Genomic DNA, 17,043 nt, shown 5'->3' on the forward strand with positions numbered 1-17,043 from the left:
AAAACTATTTGAGGAGCAATTTGTTCAAAAACTGGATCTCCTTTGTTTGTCACCTGCAAGATGCGTGACTGATCACACAAGTACCAGTATGAGAGGGTTGTCATGTACAGAATGGAGACCCAAAGTTTTGTTAGACAACTGAGACTTTTTTCCATGAACAGCTGGGTTGAGAACCAAACTGTTTCAGAAACAAGATATTCAAGAACCAAGGTCTGACTGTACTGAGTATAACCTTCAAGTGGTGGCTACTTTGAGCATATTCAGGTGGGCCTTATGAACTCAAGTTCCAGGGGTATTCAGTGGTTACTAAGTATTGCCCTGACCCACCTCACCTATACTGAATGTCCCTGATTATAGTGACTGATGACGAATCTACCCTAATAAAGCTATTTAACATTAATTATTATGCTGAACACAAACTTGGCAGCATTCTGAGATTTAATGCTACATCTGGCTGGCGTTGTCCATTCTTTTGCTTTTCAACTAAAACCTAGATGAGATTCATGAACTCATCATAGTTATAGCTATCCAGGGAGTCCTCACAAATTCACATCTTTTTATTTCTTCACTTGTGTGATATAAATATCGATGCCTGTCTCTCGCCTCCTATGCATTTAGCTGTTAGTTTATACTGCTGTTAGGAGCAATGTGGCATGTCACCTGGAGACTGTGGCAGACACTGCTGGTTATCAGCATGCCTTCTCTTTCTTCCTCACTAACTGAATCACAGTTTATCGGGAAGAGCAACACACCTTGCTAAAACCTTCTCCCTGGCAGTTAGAAATGGCCATTTGGTATAGTTCTAACCCATGAGATACAGTGGCAGTTGCTAGGTGGGGGGTTCCAGGGAAGCCTTCTAAGGGGGCAGACCCCATAGAAGAGCCCCTCTCAGTCTTTTGTCCACAACCGTGTCCCATGTTCCTGCGGGAAACAAGGACGCAGCTGGGAGAAGGCACAGCAGACAAGAGGACAAAAGCCACAGGCTGAGACGGTGACGTAAGGCAGGCGAAGTTCAGTTCTCTGATGACATCACTGAGCCATCCTGACAGCCCACACTGCGCATCCCAGGACATCTGGCCACATGAGGAAAATAAGTCCCTAACTTGCTTAAGTCCCTGTCTGCCAACCTGTCTCGTGGCCAAATGCCATCCCAACTGACGGGGCGCACTCTGAAGACTTCATACACAGAGGAGCCAGCACTGGGCAGCAGGCACACATGGAAGCAGTGCTAGGACACTCCTCCTTTCCTCCAAATGACGATGGAGCACAGGAATGGCTCTCGGCGTCATTTTTCCTGTTCCTCACTAAATAGACGAGGAAACCGCTTATAAGCAGCATACATAAACCTGCAGCCGTCCAAATCTAACACGCCCTAACCAAGTCCTTACTTTAACTTGGGACTACCATTCCCTCTGTGACTTGGCAACGGCCCTCTAATCCAATCCAGCCTCTTTTTCTCCTCCATATAAACCTGGCCTGTAGCCACGACAGTTTCTCTACACCCTCCCGCAACTGCAGTCCCTCCCAGGCTCTTGCTCATGCGGTTTCCTGCTGGAACCATCTCCCTCCTTGGCCACCCAACTAGATTTTACACATATTTCTTCTTCCCTCAGATCTTCCCCAGTCCCTCTAATCCACTTTAATACTTCTCTGGAATCCTAAGTCACTTCTGCTCCACAACAGTATGCACTTAGGCATTATTTTATACTGCTGACTGACAGTCACATTTCCCCACAGTGCTGAGTGAAGAATATGGTATGTCCAGTCCTTTGCACTTGCAGGCCTGACACTTTTAAAAATGGTAATACATCGGAGCCTGTGACAAAATTGTGGCTTTGTCTGCACTGCCTTTTTTTTCCCCAACTCGATCCTGAGCCGCTTTGAAAACGGGACGGTGCCTTGTATTCTCCTACAGGACCTAGCCTGGCACTAACCACAGGGGAGGCACGCAGTCAGTTGTGAGTGCTGTGGACTGAATGTTTGTGTTCCTCCAGAATTCATATGTTGAATCGTAATCCCCGATGTAATGACACTGAAAGGTGGGACCTCTTGGGGGTGACCAGGTTATGAGGGCAGTGTCCCCATAAATGAGATGAGTGCCCTTGGAAGAGACCCCAGAGAGCTCCCTTTCCACTAAGTAAGCTTACAGCGAGAAGACTGCTGTCTATAAACCAGAAAGTGGGCCCTCACCGGACACCCCCCATCTGCCGGCCCCTTGTCTTAGACCTCCCAGCCTTCAGAACCATGAGAAATAAATGTTTGTTGCGTGAGTCACTCGCTCGATGGTATTTTTGTTATAGCAATCTAAACTGACTAAAACAATGAGCTAAATTAATCAGCATTAACATCTGTAACACTTAACAGGTATGAATAACATTCTGAACAATCTGTCCTTTGGATATTCTTAGTGATTCACACTCTGGAACAAATGAGTCACCAATGCTACTGAAAGATAACACGCACCACCTGAGTGCAGAGTTCCATTTTTTTAAATGAATCCATAGACTTACCGTGTGACACCAGCTAATATTTACAGTGTGCACTCACCGGGTACCAGGTACCTCTTTAGATACTTCAGTTTATATTACCTCATTTTACCTTCATAATAAGGTGCCGCAATTATGCCAACATTACCAAGGAGGAAGCTGGAGTTCAGGTAGACTAAGAAGCCCATAGAGGGTCTCACTTTCCTATACTTTTAAGAACTAGAGCCACAGTTACAAAGCAGGGCTGCCTGATTCCAAAGCTCACGTCCTTACCCATTTTCCTGCTACCCTGAAATTCGTATAAATAAATGTATTGTCTTTTCTAAAGTCTTTCAAAGCATATAAGCACAGCCAATGCCAGATCATCTTTCCACGCTTACTGCCTTCTATATTCCTTTTGGATACTTGGATACCATTTTCGTGCCAAACCAGACCACATGAAATACCCCAGCACACGCCAGCTCCTTCCTGACCCAGCCTCCGCTCTGTTTCTTCTCCCTCTTGCATACAATCCCTCCCCTTATCTGCTCAAATCCTATTTGTCCTTAAACACTCAGTTCATGGACATCCTTCTCTGAAGCTTCTTAGATTCCTCTCCTCTACAGGGTGAAATATTTGCTCCTACCCACTTCTTTAGCTCTTTACACTCTACCTCTGGCCTTAGTATCTTGCTTCATATTTAACTATTTAGTCCCACACAGGTCTCCTGTGCTGGACTAGTAACATGTGGGCAGGAGGGCACAGAATGCAAGGATCCACAACCAATTTATCCCGCACAGTGCTTTGCGCATAGCAGGCATCTGAACATGGTTAATGAACTTGCAGAATTCACTTTCACTTGATACCAAAAGGCAAAGTAGGAGTGGTTTTCTCATTCCCAGCAAAGCCATATAAACATGTGTCCAAGGGCCAGCTAGCCATGAGGGTTCCCGGTCCGCTGGGAGCTTTGCAGGGACACCTGTCACTCACTCAGCTCTTCGTCCAGAGAGAGACATGGCCTTGCTGGTGCCGAGTTTGGTTCAAGAATTAGGAGGCCTGATATCTGCAAACATTTTGTGGCTCACAAGTGCAGAGACGGCTAGTAGATGTTTTCCCAAAATGACCATGTAAAATAAACTCCAGTGTTAAGAGAAGGCAGCCTAATAAGAATTCAGCTTTTCCAACTCGAGCAAGATCCGACCCACATAATCCCTTTGTCCCAGGAACAACGGAAAAAAAGTCCCACAGAGACAGCCGCCACCTGCCCCTCCGAGCCCCAATCTCACCTCTCTTTAGATTTACACACTTAGCTAAATTAATACAGACTTCGAGCAGGTTTGGATGTATGAAGTCTCCCCATTCACCTTAAACTCACCTAAAGCCCTTCAAAATAATCACCTTACGAATCTATAGACTTGTCATCCTTCTACCGTCCACTGTCCGGAATAGCTTCAGAAATCTATTAGAACTGATTTCAAAATTATTATAAGCCGAAGTTAAAAATCAGTGTCTTCACTTCACGCGGCACACTTTACAGATTTTTCCTTAAATATTAGTTTAAAGCCACGTTGGGGCTGCACACACTGGAATGTCTTAGCAGGGTCGAGGCCTGACAAATCCTAGTCTCAGTTGTAATACGGTAAATGGTTTAAAATACCCTTTTATATTAAGATCAGCAAGGATATATTGTAGATTAGAATACCATGTATATGGATATAAATGCTTAAGAAAAAAAAATTTTTTTAACTTAAAAATAAGCTTTTCAGAGTTGCCGCAGGCTACTTTTCTTTGGAGGGACTGCGGTTAAAGTGTTGGAGACGAAATAAAGCCGCAGTGGTTTCAGGCAGCTGAGCTGAAGCTGCTTCCTAACTTAGGAAGTGGATGAGTAGCTAACGATGTGAGCTCTGCTACCAGCTGGCCTGGGTTCAAATTCCGCTTCCAACACTTACGGAGTCGCCCCGGGAAAATTATTTAAGCTTTCGAAAACTCAAGAGTCCTCATGTGTAAAAAGAGGACTCGCAATATTTTTCCTGGAAGGGTTGCTCTGAAGATTAAAAGAGATGCCACCTCTAAAATATTTGGAATAGTGCCTGCCCCACAGTGAGAGTTCAAGGTTAACTATTACAACTGTTCCTTAACTCCACTACTGACTCCTCCGATACGCACTATTTGGGGAGATGGGAGGGGGGTGTTTGTTAAATAGATATGAAAACTTTGTAAGTAGCCTCACTCTGGTCCTGACTGTAGGACTGCCTCAGCCTCACCCATCGAAGACCCCCAGGGTCGCAACAGTCCAACGAAGGCAGGTGTGACGACCCATTGAGGTGAGCGAGAGGAACCATGGGGCACCCCCCACCCAGAGGAGGAGGGCGTTACAGTAGGACTCAGAGGAACGGATGGAGTGTGGATGAAATTTAAGTGAAGCAGCAGCGGGACAAGCTCAACGCAGGGCTGTGTAAAGAGGTCACTTACGGGTGGATCCAGGGTCCCTCTGCCCTGGAAACAGCAGTTAAGACAGACGTGGAATGCTGAGCCAGAAACCCCTCATGCGCGGCTCACCTAGTGGGTCAGAAACGGGGCTGCTTCTCTGTGTCTCAGTGACTGTGATCCTCCGGGCACGAGCGGGACGTGTCATTCTTACTGGGAGAATTTCAAACAGCAGAGTTTTTAATAGTCTGGTTTGATTTTAGAGAGCACAGTTTCTCACGGAATAAGAAAGAGGCAGTCACTCAAAGAAGGGCGTCATCCTGACATGCGACAGCTGCTGCGTGTCCTTGAGAGAGAGACTGTTTCCTGTTAACTCGGTAGCTGCCCCTCTATCTGTCCCCCCGCCTGATGCACGGATGGGCAGATTGTGCTTCCTCAGGCTGAGCCAACTTTTACTTCCTCTAAGGAACATATGTTCACTGAAGAAAACTGGAAAATACACGGAGCCCAATATTCAAAATTAATCACAACATTTGGGATATCTCTATAACCTTTTTTCTAGGCAAACATGGCACTTTGTCATTTTATAAGACTGGATTTATGCTAGAAATACTGCCTTAGAGCCTTTTTAATTGATCAATTTACGGTACTCTCTTCCAATATTATTAAATATTCTGAGGCAAGGCCGTTGTTACATGGTGATCCATTATATATATGCGCCAAAAATTTTTTCTTTTGCCCACCCCTTACAGTTAGGCACTACGGTTACTGCGAGCGTTAAGCAGGACATGGCTGGAGCAGCACCACCACAGAAGTCAGCAAGGGCTCCCAGCTGGGGTTCCTCACCCCCCGCCCTCACCCCAAAAGCAGTCTTAAAACGCCAGCACACCATGGGGGCCTCTTCGCCACCGTCCCTTTAGCAGGCCTTGTGAATCATCAAATTCTTTGGTGAGTAGGGACTTGGCAGCACAGTTCTGGTTCTTACCAAGGAAAAAGCATTACCCCTCCAGCGCACTGCACCCCCAAATCCTGATGTTTCATTGTAAATATCAGAAGCCCATCCCTGGCCTCTCCCACCGCTCACGCACTCCCCTCCGCTCTCCCTAGAGAAGGAAGACGTTTTTAATCCTGTCACAGAGCAGGAGGAACTGGGCATGGGATGCATGGCCCTCTGGTCTCCTTCTTAAGAGCATGTGTGCTCTACCTCCAAGGCCTGCCAGGGAGGTGGGCGGTGGGGGTGGGAGAAGCAGGGACAGGAGGCTTACTCCGCTCCGGCACTGCCTGTTCGGGGCCAGCATTGTTAGGTGGGGACACTGTCCAATGCGGAGACTCGGTTTTAGAGAGTACACTGCTCCCATACACGGGCCACAGTGCCCATGATCTACCAGTGATAAGTCACCTTCTGGGCTTCACGGGCCTTATTCCTTGGCCCTAGATGGCTCAGATCTCAGGATGGAGAGAGCAACATTGCTACTTATTGGGTCTCCTTGAACCCCAAATTCCAGGGGCCACTAGTAATCGATCAGTGTAATCCTTGGTCTAATGACTAACAAAGACGGCTAACGACGAGGACATGCAGATGCTGGGCTGAGTGCTTTGCCTCAACTACCTGCTCCTCACGGCATGGGCACCTGGCCCACCTGCCAGGGTCGCGCCGACGCCAGAGAGGTCGTACCCTTCTTTATACCAAAACTTCCCCTTCTCGTATCAAACTTCACTTTGCTGACACTTCATCATCTTCGCTCCTAAGTGAAAATCATCTGTGCTTTTTGATATGTTTAACCCCCCACGCTGTGTCCCCTGCTGTTCCTCAGACACCAGCAGAAGGAATTACATTCTGGGTCAATGTACCTTGTTTTCTCTTCATAAAACTGTAACATCTTTTAGAACATTTTTCATAGCTAGCCTCGCATTTTAATAAGTTTTCTTATCTAAATTGTATTTACTTGTTATTATTATAAAAACGTGCCAGGCTTCTCTCTGTTTTCCACACTGTGATTTTCCTCACCTTGTCTGCCCACACCAATTTCCTTAGGTGTCTGTTATGTGCTGACTGATTTCTGACATGCTGATGGCGCATTAGTCGGTCTGGAGGTATGCGCAATTTTCTCTTCCATGTTCCTCTATAATGTAATCCCATTTCACTGCTCATGCGTCACAATGCAGTTTCAGAATCACTGTTCAAATCACTGAACATTCAAGTAATTTAAATTCTTTCACACAGAAGCATGCAATTTTCAGAACTTTAGTATTGTTTTTAATATATTATCTTCATGTGCAAATGCGGCTAAACTAATCTGGAGATGAAAATCCATCCCCTTAATATCAAAAGAAAAAATATTTCACAAACTCCCTCAGTAACCCACTCTATTGTTACTTATGATCTCTGAAGTCGGTCATTCATTATGCCCCCACCTCCTGCTTTATCCTCACAAACCAGAACACATCCCATCAATCTCAGTACGCACGAGACAAAAGGTTAGCTTCTCTTCTCCAAGCCAAATAAACCTTCTTTTTCATTTTAAATCTTTCATTCATTAGCAGAATGTCCTCTCTACTATTTTCATATTTTCCATGTTGTGCTTTAATTGAGGGGTCAGAAATAAACAAATCCAGAACTAGAAAATCTAATCAAGATCGGACTGGCAGGAGATGAAATTATGGCAGTGACAGGTTGCTTAGATTTTATTACAACTCGTTTCTCTGGCAGTCAACCACCGTCTTGAGATGATGGCACTTCCTGGGGGCATTTTTCTTCTGCAAGGATTAGTGCCTGCCAAGACTCAAAGCCCATAAAGAGTCATGGCCACACCTGTATGAAATTCCACAAGGTCGGGGCTGTGTGTCACTGCTGCTCTCTACCCACCTGGCGAGCAAGGCACCCAGCTTTACATATAGGAACTGAAATCAGACAGACCTGAGTTCAAATCCCAGCTCTGTTACTTATTAGCCATGTGATCCAGGGCAAATCACTTTCCCTTCTTCAACCACACAACGAAAATAACAGTACCTGATTCACATGGCTATTATAATCACCAGCAACGGTTATAAAGAGCCTGACATGTTGCTTAATACTTAGTGCTCAACAAACGGTAGTTTAGCAACAAAGACCATTTTCCCTTCTTGAGCATTTTTCTGGCATCTCTTAAACCTTGGAAAATGTCCAAGCCAGGAATGGGCTACTTTTCCAGCGCTTGTGTGGGAGGTGGTGCTATCCTGCTTCCCGTAGCTACATAACACGTGGTTCTGTTGAAACATAGCTATTCGCCTATCCCAAATCCACTCTTTTTTCTTCCTCAGTAACAGAATCCTCCACTTTTCACTAAGCCTAAGGCTGCCCAGAATAAGACGATTGATAAAATATAAGCAGAAATGTCATATAGTGGCTTCCAGAAATTTCCTTAAAAGACAGCCAGTGCAGGACCTGTGCCACCGTTTTTCCTTGCATTCATTCTACATCATGAGTGGTATTCTAGAACATGCTTTGGGCCGCGAGGCCTCTGGGACACACATGCTCAGCACAGCAGAGCGGCGAGCAGGGGGTTCTGTGAGGAGAGTAGGGCCCCTACCACTCCTGGAATGCCTACCAGACTTTTATATAAGAAAGAAAAACCCCTCTGTGCTTTGAAAAATCATCATTATTTTGTGGGTATCTTGTGAATCTAACCCTAATATAAGTATCTCCAATCTATCCATGGGGTGAAAGCGATGGCTCTTAATCAGGGTGATTTTGTCCCCCGGCAGACACCTGGCAATGTCTGAAGCCATTTCTAGTTGTCACAGCTGTGGGCATGCTTGTGACATCCCGTGGGGAGAGGCGAGGGATGCTGCAAATATCCTACAATAAACAGAACAGCACCCACAACAAAGAATTATTAATATCTAGCCCAAAGTGTCCATTTTGTCAAGGCTGAGAAACCTCAGGCTGAACACACGTCTCAGGAAGGCCTCTGCCCATTCTCCCATGGTAGGGGAATGAGGTGTCCTGGTTAATCCGTATTCTCCTCCCCAGGGTTCCCATGTATCTCACACAGTGATAAACACTTCCCAAAGAATCAGACTGTAGTGAATTATATGACATAACATCTGGCCCAGACTCCAGATTGGTAGCATATGGAAGACTATCCCACTTAAAAGAGAGTCTCAACACTAGTTGCATGTTCTAATCTCCGGGGAAGCTTTTAAAAATAGTGATGCCCAGGTTCCACTCCAACCAGTTATATAAAAGTTCTCCCAATTCATGGAGGAGCAAGTACTTTTCCTCAGAGCACTTCTTCCTAACTCACTGACGAATTAATCACACAGCGTGCGGCCCGGCTGCGCTCCTGGGGCAGTCTGCCCACTCCTTTCCCAGAGGTACTTGTAAGAGCAGAACCTTTGTTTACCATTGTTCAATGTTTACTTTGACTCCGGCTTTTTCTTCAAAATAAAGGAACACACAGTTCCTTCTCTGGTGAGGCTGTAATTGTCGAGTTTCAGTAATGGCCACTGGGCTCTGACCTGTTCTGCCTTCCCTGCCTGTGGTCATCATCCCCTCGCCCACACTGGCGGGGAGGTGGGGGGACCTGTTCAGCTTGCCCTGTAATATCCTGCATCAGGATGCCATGCAGATCGTTGGCTCCTGTTTTACTAACAGAGTTGATCACTGCTCCTGCTAGAAGACCCTGGGAAATTCAAAACATTATACCAATCCTGTTACCACACTTTTGCTTCGACTTCCTGGAAGAAAATGAAGTAGCCGAGGAAAGTGAGATGTGCAATTGTAAGCTTTTTAAAGCCTGGGTGATTTTAATAAACAGTCATAGTTTTAGAATAAAAAAACCACTGATTTGGTACATTTGAAGGAAGTATGTCTAGCTCTATAATCCTACTGTGAAAGCACCTCATGCTGACTCAGAAAAAAACACACACCGCAGAACTTCAAACACTACTTTCAAGATTTGTTTCTTGGCTTTTAATGCATTCCAGCCTAGCAGAGTTAAATGACTTCTTTTTGCCCTTAGAAAATATGCACCTATCTCTCAAATATGTACCAAACGAAAGTAGACAGTTTCAACAACTGCTTTGTCTAAATAAGACACACGCCCTGCCTTAATCAATCCTAAAACTCAGTGACGAGCAGTTTGAAAATAGTGACCTAGAACACTAATAAAGTCAGACAGCACCGCGCTCCTCATTTGATCAGAAGACAGAACGGCCAGACTGTGATTGAAGGAGGTCTCTCCGTGAGCGGTAGGCAGCTGATGCACCTGCGGACGTGGGCTTTAGATAGGAGTCCGATGAAAAGCGATTTTGCCCGTCGATTACAGTGAGCAGACCTGGCCCTGGAACAGAGCGCGATGTCTCTATCAGATTAACAATAAGTAGCCAAGTCACAGGTAATTTATGCAGCACCACCTACTCTTCTGAGCAAAGCGATCTCTCTCTACCGTGGCAGAGTTATTCCCGGTAGCCTGTCTAGTTCAAGCTGGGCAAGAAGCGGAGAATGAAGGTCAGCCCCGGGTCTGTTCCTAAGATGCAGGGAGCAGGGACAACAGCCACGTGGGTAAAAGATATACGAGGGCCACACCAAGAAGAACTGCCCGGTATTCCATCACACGGCACCGCCCCAGGAACTGTGTGAATCATGGGTCCAAGGAAACCGTGTCGGGACAATGCGCCATGTACAGCAGTATTCAGAAAGTAACTCTGTACACATCTCTCTACCATCAAGAAAAACGCCTTTCACGGTATTCTTCTCCGAAGGTATTTTGCCAAGACTGTTGAGTGATCGCCATGATCCCAGAGCCAATGCTGCTAACTGCATACGACTTGTGCAGGAGGTTTACATTCCTGTTACAAGAGAATCTGGCGGCCCTTCTAGAGGCGTTATGGACATAATTCCAGAGGCTGACATGGGGCCCTGAAAGTTTGTAAAGAGGTGGGGGGCAGAAGAGTGGGTCATTCCAGTTGCGCTCAGCCATCACACCAACTTCATTAAATCTGAAAACGCATTTTTTTGCTTCCAATAGAGGAGGCACTTTCGGAGCTGGATGATCTAATCACCGAAGTACCCCCCAGGGTCCTCCCCTTGGACTTTAAATACTTTGCTGGAAACACAAAGTCTAACAGCAAGGTGGAAGGCACAGAGAACTCAGTATATGGAACAGAAATAACGCACAAAAGAAACGCCCGGTGCTGGTGTCTGCCCACCACTGCTCCTTACCGGTGGCAGGCAGACAGTGGCGGTGGTTGAGGGAGGTTAGAAATCTGCACTATTCTGTTTTACTCTCACTTACAAGGTGGGGCCAAAGGAGGATTACAGCTGTTGGTATGGAAAATAATACAATAATTAATAAATAATAATACAAAAATAAACGGTGTTTATTCAAAAGAATTTTTGCCCCACCCTGTATTTATCAGCAGTCCCTGATGATGCAACTAAAAATGCCCAACAATTACTGAGAGGGCATTTTTTAAAGTACAAACAATCCACACTTTCCATCAACTAATAAATGGATAAATAAAATAGAGTATATTCACACGGTGGACTATTACTCAGCCAAAAATAGGAACAAAATATAGATAAATCCTACACGGATGAGCCTTGAAAACATCATGCTGAGTGAAAGACGTTTCAGCCACAAAAGGTCACGCGTTGGATGACTTGATTTACATGAAATGTTCAGAACAGGCAAGTCCACAGAGACAGAAGTTAGATTAATGGTTGCCAAAGGCTGGGAGGGAGGAGAGGAACAGGAAGCGAGTGCTCATGGGCACAGGTGTCTCTTCAGGGTGATGAGAATATTCTGGAATTGGCGATGAAAGCTGCACCGCCTTGGCATGTGCTAAAAACCACTGCACTGTATACTTTAAAACGATGGATGTTATGGTATGTGAATTATCTCAGTATTTGAAAAAGGCATTCTTTAGTTCAGCATCTCTACGGCCTTTTAGAAGTGTCCCTATGTTCAGAGGGTCTGCTTCTGGGCCGCCCTATTTATGAGAGCAAGAGGAAGTGATGTTAGCGGAAGATTTAAGTGATCATAGTTTTGTGTTAAGAGGAAAACGGGAGCACATAAAATCAGAATGTCACGTGTAATCTCTGGCCACACAGCTTGAGGCAATCCATACTGTTCCTACTGGGACAAAGGCGGTGAGCAATCCCCCTGGGGCCGGAGCAACCAGGATCTCGTCTTTACAAGGCAATTCTTGCTGAGCCTTCTCTTTACCTACTAGGTGATAAACTGCCAACATTAATGCTATTTATAGCATTTCTAGAACTGAGCCTTTCGTTAGTATATTTTGAAAAAAATAAACCATTAATTCTTATTAAGATTCATTCATGTAATGAGGAACTGTGCCCAGATACAAAATGACATATTATGCTAGAGTACCTAGCAATAGTTGATTATTCAAAATAATTAGTTCTAATTTGTTTTTGTTTGTTTAAAAAAAAACAAAGAAGTCTTTTGGCACCTTTTTTAACTCACCTTAAGGTTGACCCTAGTTCAGGGGCAATAAGACAAGTGTAAAATCTCAAATAGTCCAAAGATCCAATTTCCGCCAATGTTTACTTTTCCATCAGTGATTTACCAAAATTACTTAGCAGAAGCAAAATGCCCGAGTTCCCTTTCTTCCCCCTGTATTCCATCTTTGGACACTAAACACAGCGTGACCAGAGAAACAGAAGCCTAGAACACCCACAAGCTACCCAACACTATATATTCATACTGTGTACACACACTTGCTGTAAAAAGAACAACTGAAAACCCAAAAGCACACACACTCACCCCTAAAATATCTCAAGTACGATAAGTGAGACTGAACTTCCCTATAAAAGAGACTCCTGGGGTCTATTTCGAATGTGTTTTCTCAAAGCAATTAGTGAAGGATCCCTGATTCCCAAACCTGGGCCTCTGCGTGTTCTAAGAAAAATGAAAATCAACGCAACATTCTGCAGTGTAATTTTAAACACACATCCTCTCCTTCCGACGCTTTCCTAAGGTAAGCATCGGGAGGGGGAGCTGATACTCCTCCCAACGAACGGAACAGCTTTCAATCTATTATAAGCTAATTACTTGAACAACATTATGATCTGAAAAAATTAATCCCACTGCTAACAGAGGAACTGGATAAATTTAGCTATCACTGAATGGGAGGATTCATAGCCGTCCTTTATTCCTGCTTCCCTGGCAGAAACGTGTTTCTCCACCTAACCTGGCAGAGGGTGATCATTAGCAGCTCGGGTCAAGCGCTCCCTGGAGACCAAGTACCTCAGTTGCTTCAGGAACTCCACGTCGGAGTTGCTGTTAATGAGCTTGATGAACTCTTCATAGGAAGGGGCGTAGGTGTAGGCCCTCTTGTGATGCTCGCTCATCTGCTCTCTGCGCTCCAGCTGGGCAAGCAGCGTCTGGTTGATGTAGTCCGGGTTACTGAGTAACGCCACCGCAGGCTTCAGGACTGTGGGGGGGGGGGGGGTTGTTAAGACAGGAAGCACAGCTGAGAGGGTGCCTGCTCTCTAAAGGAATTGTTTTTATATTTTATAACTGAGTCTACATTCGGGGATCTACATTGTAAACCACCCAAATGCAGAACATACAAACACCCACAGCCACACCCACACACATGGCGGCCTATCCCAAATTACTAACAACGCTATCAAAATTAAGTACGTAGATTTTTTTAAATTTTCTTTTCTTTATAAGGCTCAACATGTGTTGTCTGCTCAAAGATGAAAATCAACTTGCTCCCAACTGCTGAAAGCGGACCTCAGGGTTGGGGGGCAGGGGTTGTTAAAAAGTTAATGACATTATTACAAATTCATTCGATTAAGTTTGGGTTCAAAAGCTCCTCTTTTCTGTGTGGTTGATTCAAGCAGCTACTGGGTACCACTGGCTAACCCTGGCATACTGAGATATTCAGTCAACGCGTATCAAATGCAATGTTATTTGTTCGAAATTCTGAGATAAAAAATTTTCTCTTGGGTCCTATTTTCTTCTGTTTTTTCTTACCCTGGCTATGCATATCCCTGGACACACTTTTTTCTAGTCATCACATTATACTGTGGTACAGTTCCTTTTTTTTATTTATTCCAAGTTCACAAAATTACATATAGGCATTATCAATGAGGTTTGTAGCAAGGGTATTTTAAGTAAACACACACTGGAGTTTGAGTATAGATACTCTTTCATTAATGTATATATTGTTGGCCTGGATGATTCAAAAGGTATTCCAAATGGGTGCGTCCCTATGAAGAGCATAAGGGCTGGTTATCCTGTGTCAAAATAAACAGCAAAATGTGTTCTGCATTTGGTGATGTCACATAAAAAATCCGTTTTTCAGGTGTGGCCAAGTGATATCTTCTCTGAATTATACTGAAAGTTAAAATTTTGACAATAGACTAAATCTCATTTGTCCTTCAGTATGCAGTTCAGGCCGGTGTCCTACCGAGTGTTATCACTCACGAGTATGCAGCATGCTCCTGTGCACAATTATCATCACATTAGCAATATCGACTACTCAGGAAAGTCTACCTTTGGTCGTGAGAATCTCTGCGAGCATCACGCGCAAGCTGAGAGACTGGACGTCCTTCGAGGGGAGGAGACAGAGCACGAGAACCCGGGAACACGTCTGCAGGAACCTCGTTTCCTCAGCAGCGTTCCGCAGGCACGCGTGCAACACGAAAGGCCTCGGCTGGTCTTCCTGTCTACAAAAATAAATACATGGGAGTGGATCAGAGAAGGAAAGAAAATTCTAGAAACAACTCAAGTTATATGCCATAAGGTAAAATATATTTCAAATGCGTAATGCATCGGTTTTAATAACTGAGTCCACTCCTCGACAGTACATCAACAGTCAGTCATTTTCTCCAGCACAGACTAATCTGGAAAAACGCAAATGCATGGCCTTTCAGGATTTCAAACCTGAGGTAGCACTAACAGTTACACATAACTCCCAAATCGCAGCAACGACCCAGAAAGGTAGGAGTATTTCTTTAACTAGATTACTTTTAAGTCTCCTAGATCTCTTCATAAATGTGACCTACAGCTTCACTTTTCAAAGGGAAAAAAAAATGCTAACAAAGCATAAACCAGGGGCACCAGCCAGCTTTCCTGACTGGGTGACAATGGGAAGAGAGGGTTCATGACTTGACGGTATGTAATTTGATGGCAAATTCCCTTTTGTGAGGCTCCCAAGTATTTCCCAACTAGTTTTGCCCACCTGGGTCACAGATGCCCTGTCAGCACTGACCCCACTGCGCCCCATCCATGCCCACCCAAGGGCCATCTGTTTGGAGGATCTGAGGGAGGAAGAGTGGAGAGGACTCTCTATACCTCCTTTTCCCACAGCATCTTGACAGTAACTCAAGCAAGACTTGAATTACTAAAAGGTAATTTTTTAAAGTTTATGGGCTTCTTACAGTAACTTGCGGCCAATACTGGAAGAAAAAAACAAAACCCAGAACACTGAACAGATGGTGAGGAGGCATACCAGGCTCCACACAGGAAATGAAACAAGTGAGTGCCCCTTGCAGCCCTTATGACCAGCGTCTCTCAAAAGTGAGGTGTGATTTCTTTTTGCACGAGCCTAGACTCGTTTCCAGAATACGTACACTAAAAAAGACTAGAGGAATTCAACTCTAATGTGCAAAGCCAACAACACGAACAGATCTGAAGAGCAAGCCCTTGCACATACACTAATGTATGCTGACTTTTCCAAATGGCACCTTCAATTATTTCAAACTCGGGCAATGCTACCAGCGGGAGTTCAGTAAGACTTAAATGCTGCTTTGTCATTTCAAGCACTTCTAAGCATGACACTTTACTTTAAAATACATATTTGGTTAATATTATGGTGGGAAGCTAGCTAAAAAAATCCACTTTTATGAGAGGCTCCTTTAAATAATATCAAAGCCCCTCTCCAAGTGCACACTGCCCCTTCTGTGTTCCAGTGGAAGGCAGATAATGAAAGGAGCCTGATCTGTGGACTTCCATAGGTTCCTGTCCCTTCTGGAGCTAAGTTAGGGGAGAGCCTTCGGAGGGAGCCAAGGCCCAGAAGGTTGGTAAGACAAGCTTGATCTCTGGAAAAGGAAAGGAGAACACTTCCCTGAAGCCCTCTGCAAACTCCAAGCACAATATTCCCATGATGGCCCCTGGTAAGTGCTTCAGAAGCCACGAAAGAATCTCGAGTTAAATAGCTGCTTCTAGGTCAGGAGATATCCATCTAGCTTTCTGGAGGATTATAGTCCTAATCCTGCAGCATCCTTTCACGGTCAGTATGAATCTGTTTACCGTAGTTCTGTTACTCTGGGTTCTTGTTCCTTGAGTGAGGAAAAGGACCTGTTGTAAATTTCCTATGTACACGACTACTTCATTTTCCCATCTACACCAAGACGTATATATGCTCATCGCCATTTTATAGATAAGAATATTAAGAATCTGCATGGTTAAGTGAATAGTCCAGTCACGGAAGTAATAAATGGTAGAAATAACTCTCAAGTCCAGATGCTTTACACCACACCATAATCAGAGATTGCACAAATGAGAGGAGAAAAAATATTGCAGAGATAAAGAATGAAAATATGTGAATACAAACATTACTTTTTTCCCCTTAAACAGCATACCAGTGCTTGACCAGTAAACAAAACAGATTGTTAACTACGACGAAATTAAAGATGCTATCGATTTAACAGCATAAAAAAAAAACTACCATTTTTAGATGTTCCTGAAACATCCTAGAACAAGACAGATGGGACAAAGGAAGAGGAAGCAGAGGCAAGAATGACACGTGGTCTGGATTGGCTTCACGGAGCACCAGAACGCTGGCCTGGAAATAAATACAGGCTGACTGGGAAGCCGCCCCCACACACCTGCGGGACAGCCGGCCAGAGGGAGGGCTGCTTCTATTAAAGCAATGAATTCTTCTCCTGTCTGAGAGCGGCCAGTTCAACTGGAGCCTCCCAGGCTGCCCAGCCATTTCACAACCCACGGTATGCGCATGTTCATGGAGATTTCGAGGATAAGGACAGGGTTTACGGGGGGGGGGGGGGGGGGGGGGGGGCCAAGTACAGACCTAGCCATCACACCTAAACGAGCTGTCTACCAGTCTCACTGTGTGATCTGTAGAAGATGATGTGCAATCAGGTATCAGCTCCCCAGGGTTCACCTCC

At 44.8% G+C, this 17,043-nt stretch overlaps 1 protein-coding gene across 3 annotated transcripts in view; it reads right to left on the reverse strand.

Annotated features, from left to right (window-relative positions):
- The window catches only part of SNX25 (sorting nexin 25), an 87,557-nt gene that overhangs the window by 40,281 nt on the left and 30,233 nt on the right, over positions 1-17,043 (reverse strand). For all 3 annotated transcript variants that reach the window (XR_016507500.1, XM_090258760.1, XM_090258759.1), the window contains exons 4-5: positions 14,408-14,580; positions 13,148-13,334 (exon numbers count right to left, since the gene is read on the reverse strand). Coding sequence is in view for 2 of the 3 variants with exons in the window: in XM_090258760.1 (XP_090114886.1) it covers positions 13,148-13,334; positions 14,408-14,580 (360 nt within the window). In the remaining variant the exon portion in view is untranslated. The remainder of the gene's footprint in view (positions 1-13,147; positions 13,335-14,407; positions 14,581-17,043) is intronic.

The sequence above is a fragment of the Furipterus horrens genome, unplaced genomic scaffold, assembly GCF_987537825.1.
Source record: "Furipterus horrens unplaced genomic scaffold, mFurHor1.1.pri manual_scaffold_12, whole genome shotgun sequence".
NCBI classification, from domain to species: Eukaryota; Metazoa; Chordata; class Mammalia; order Chiroptera; family Furipteridae; genus Furipterus; species Furipterus horrens.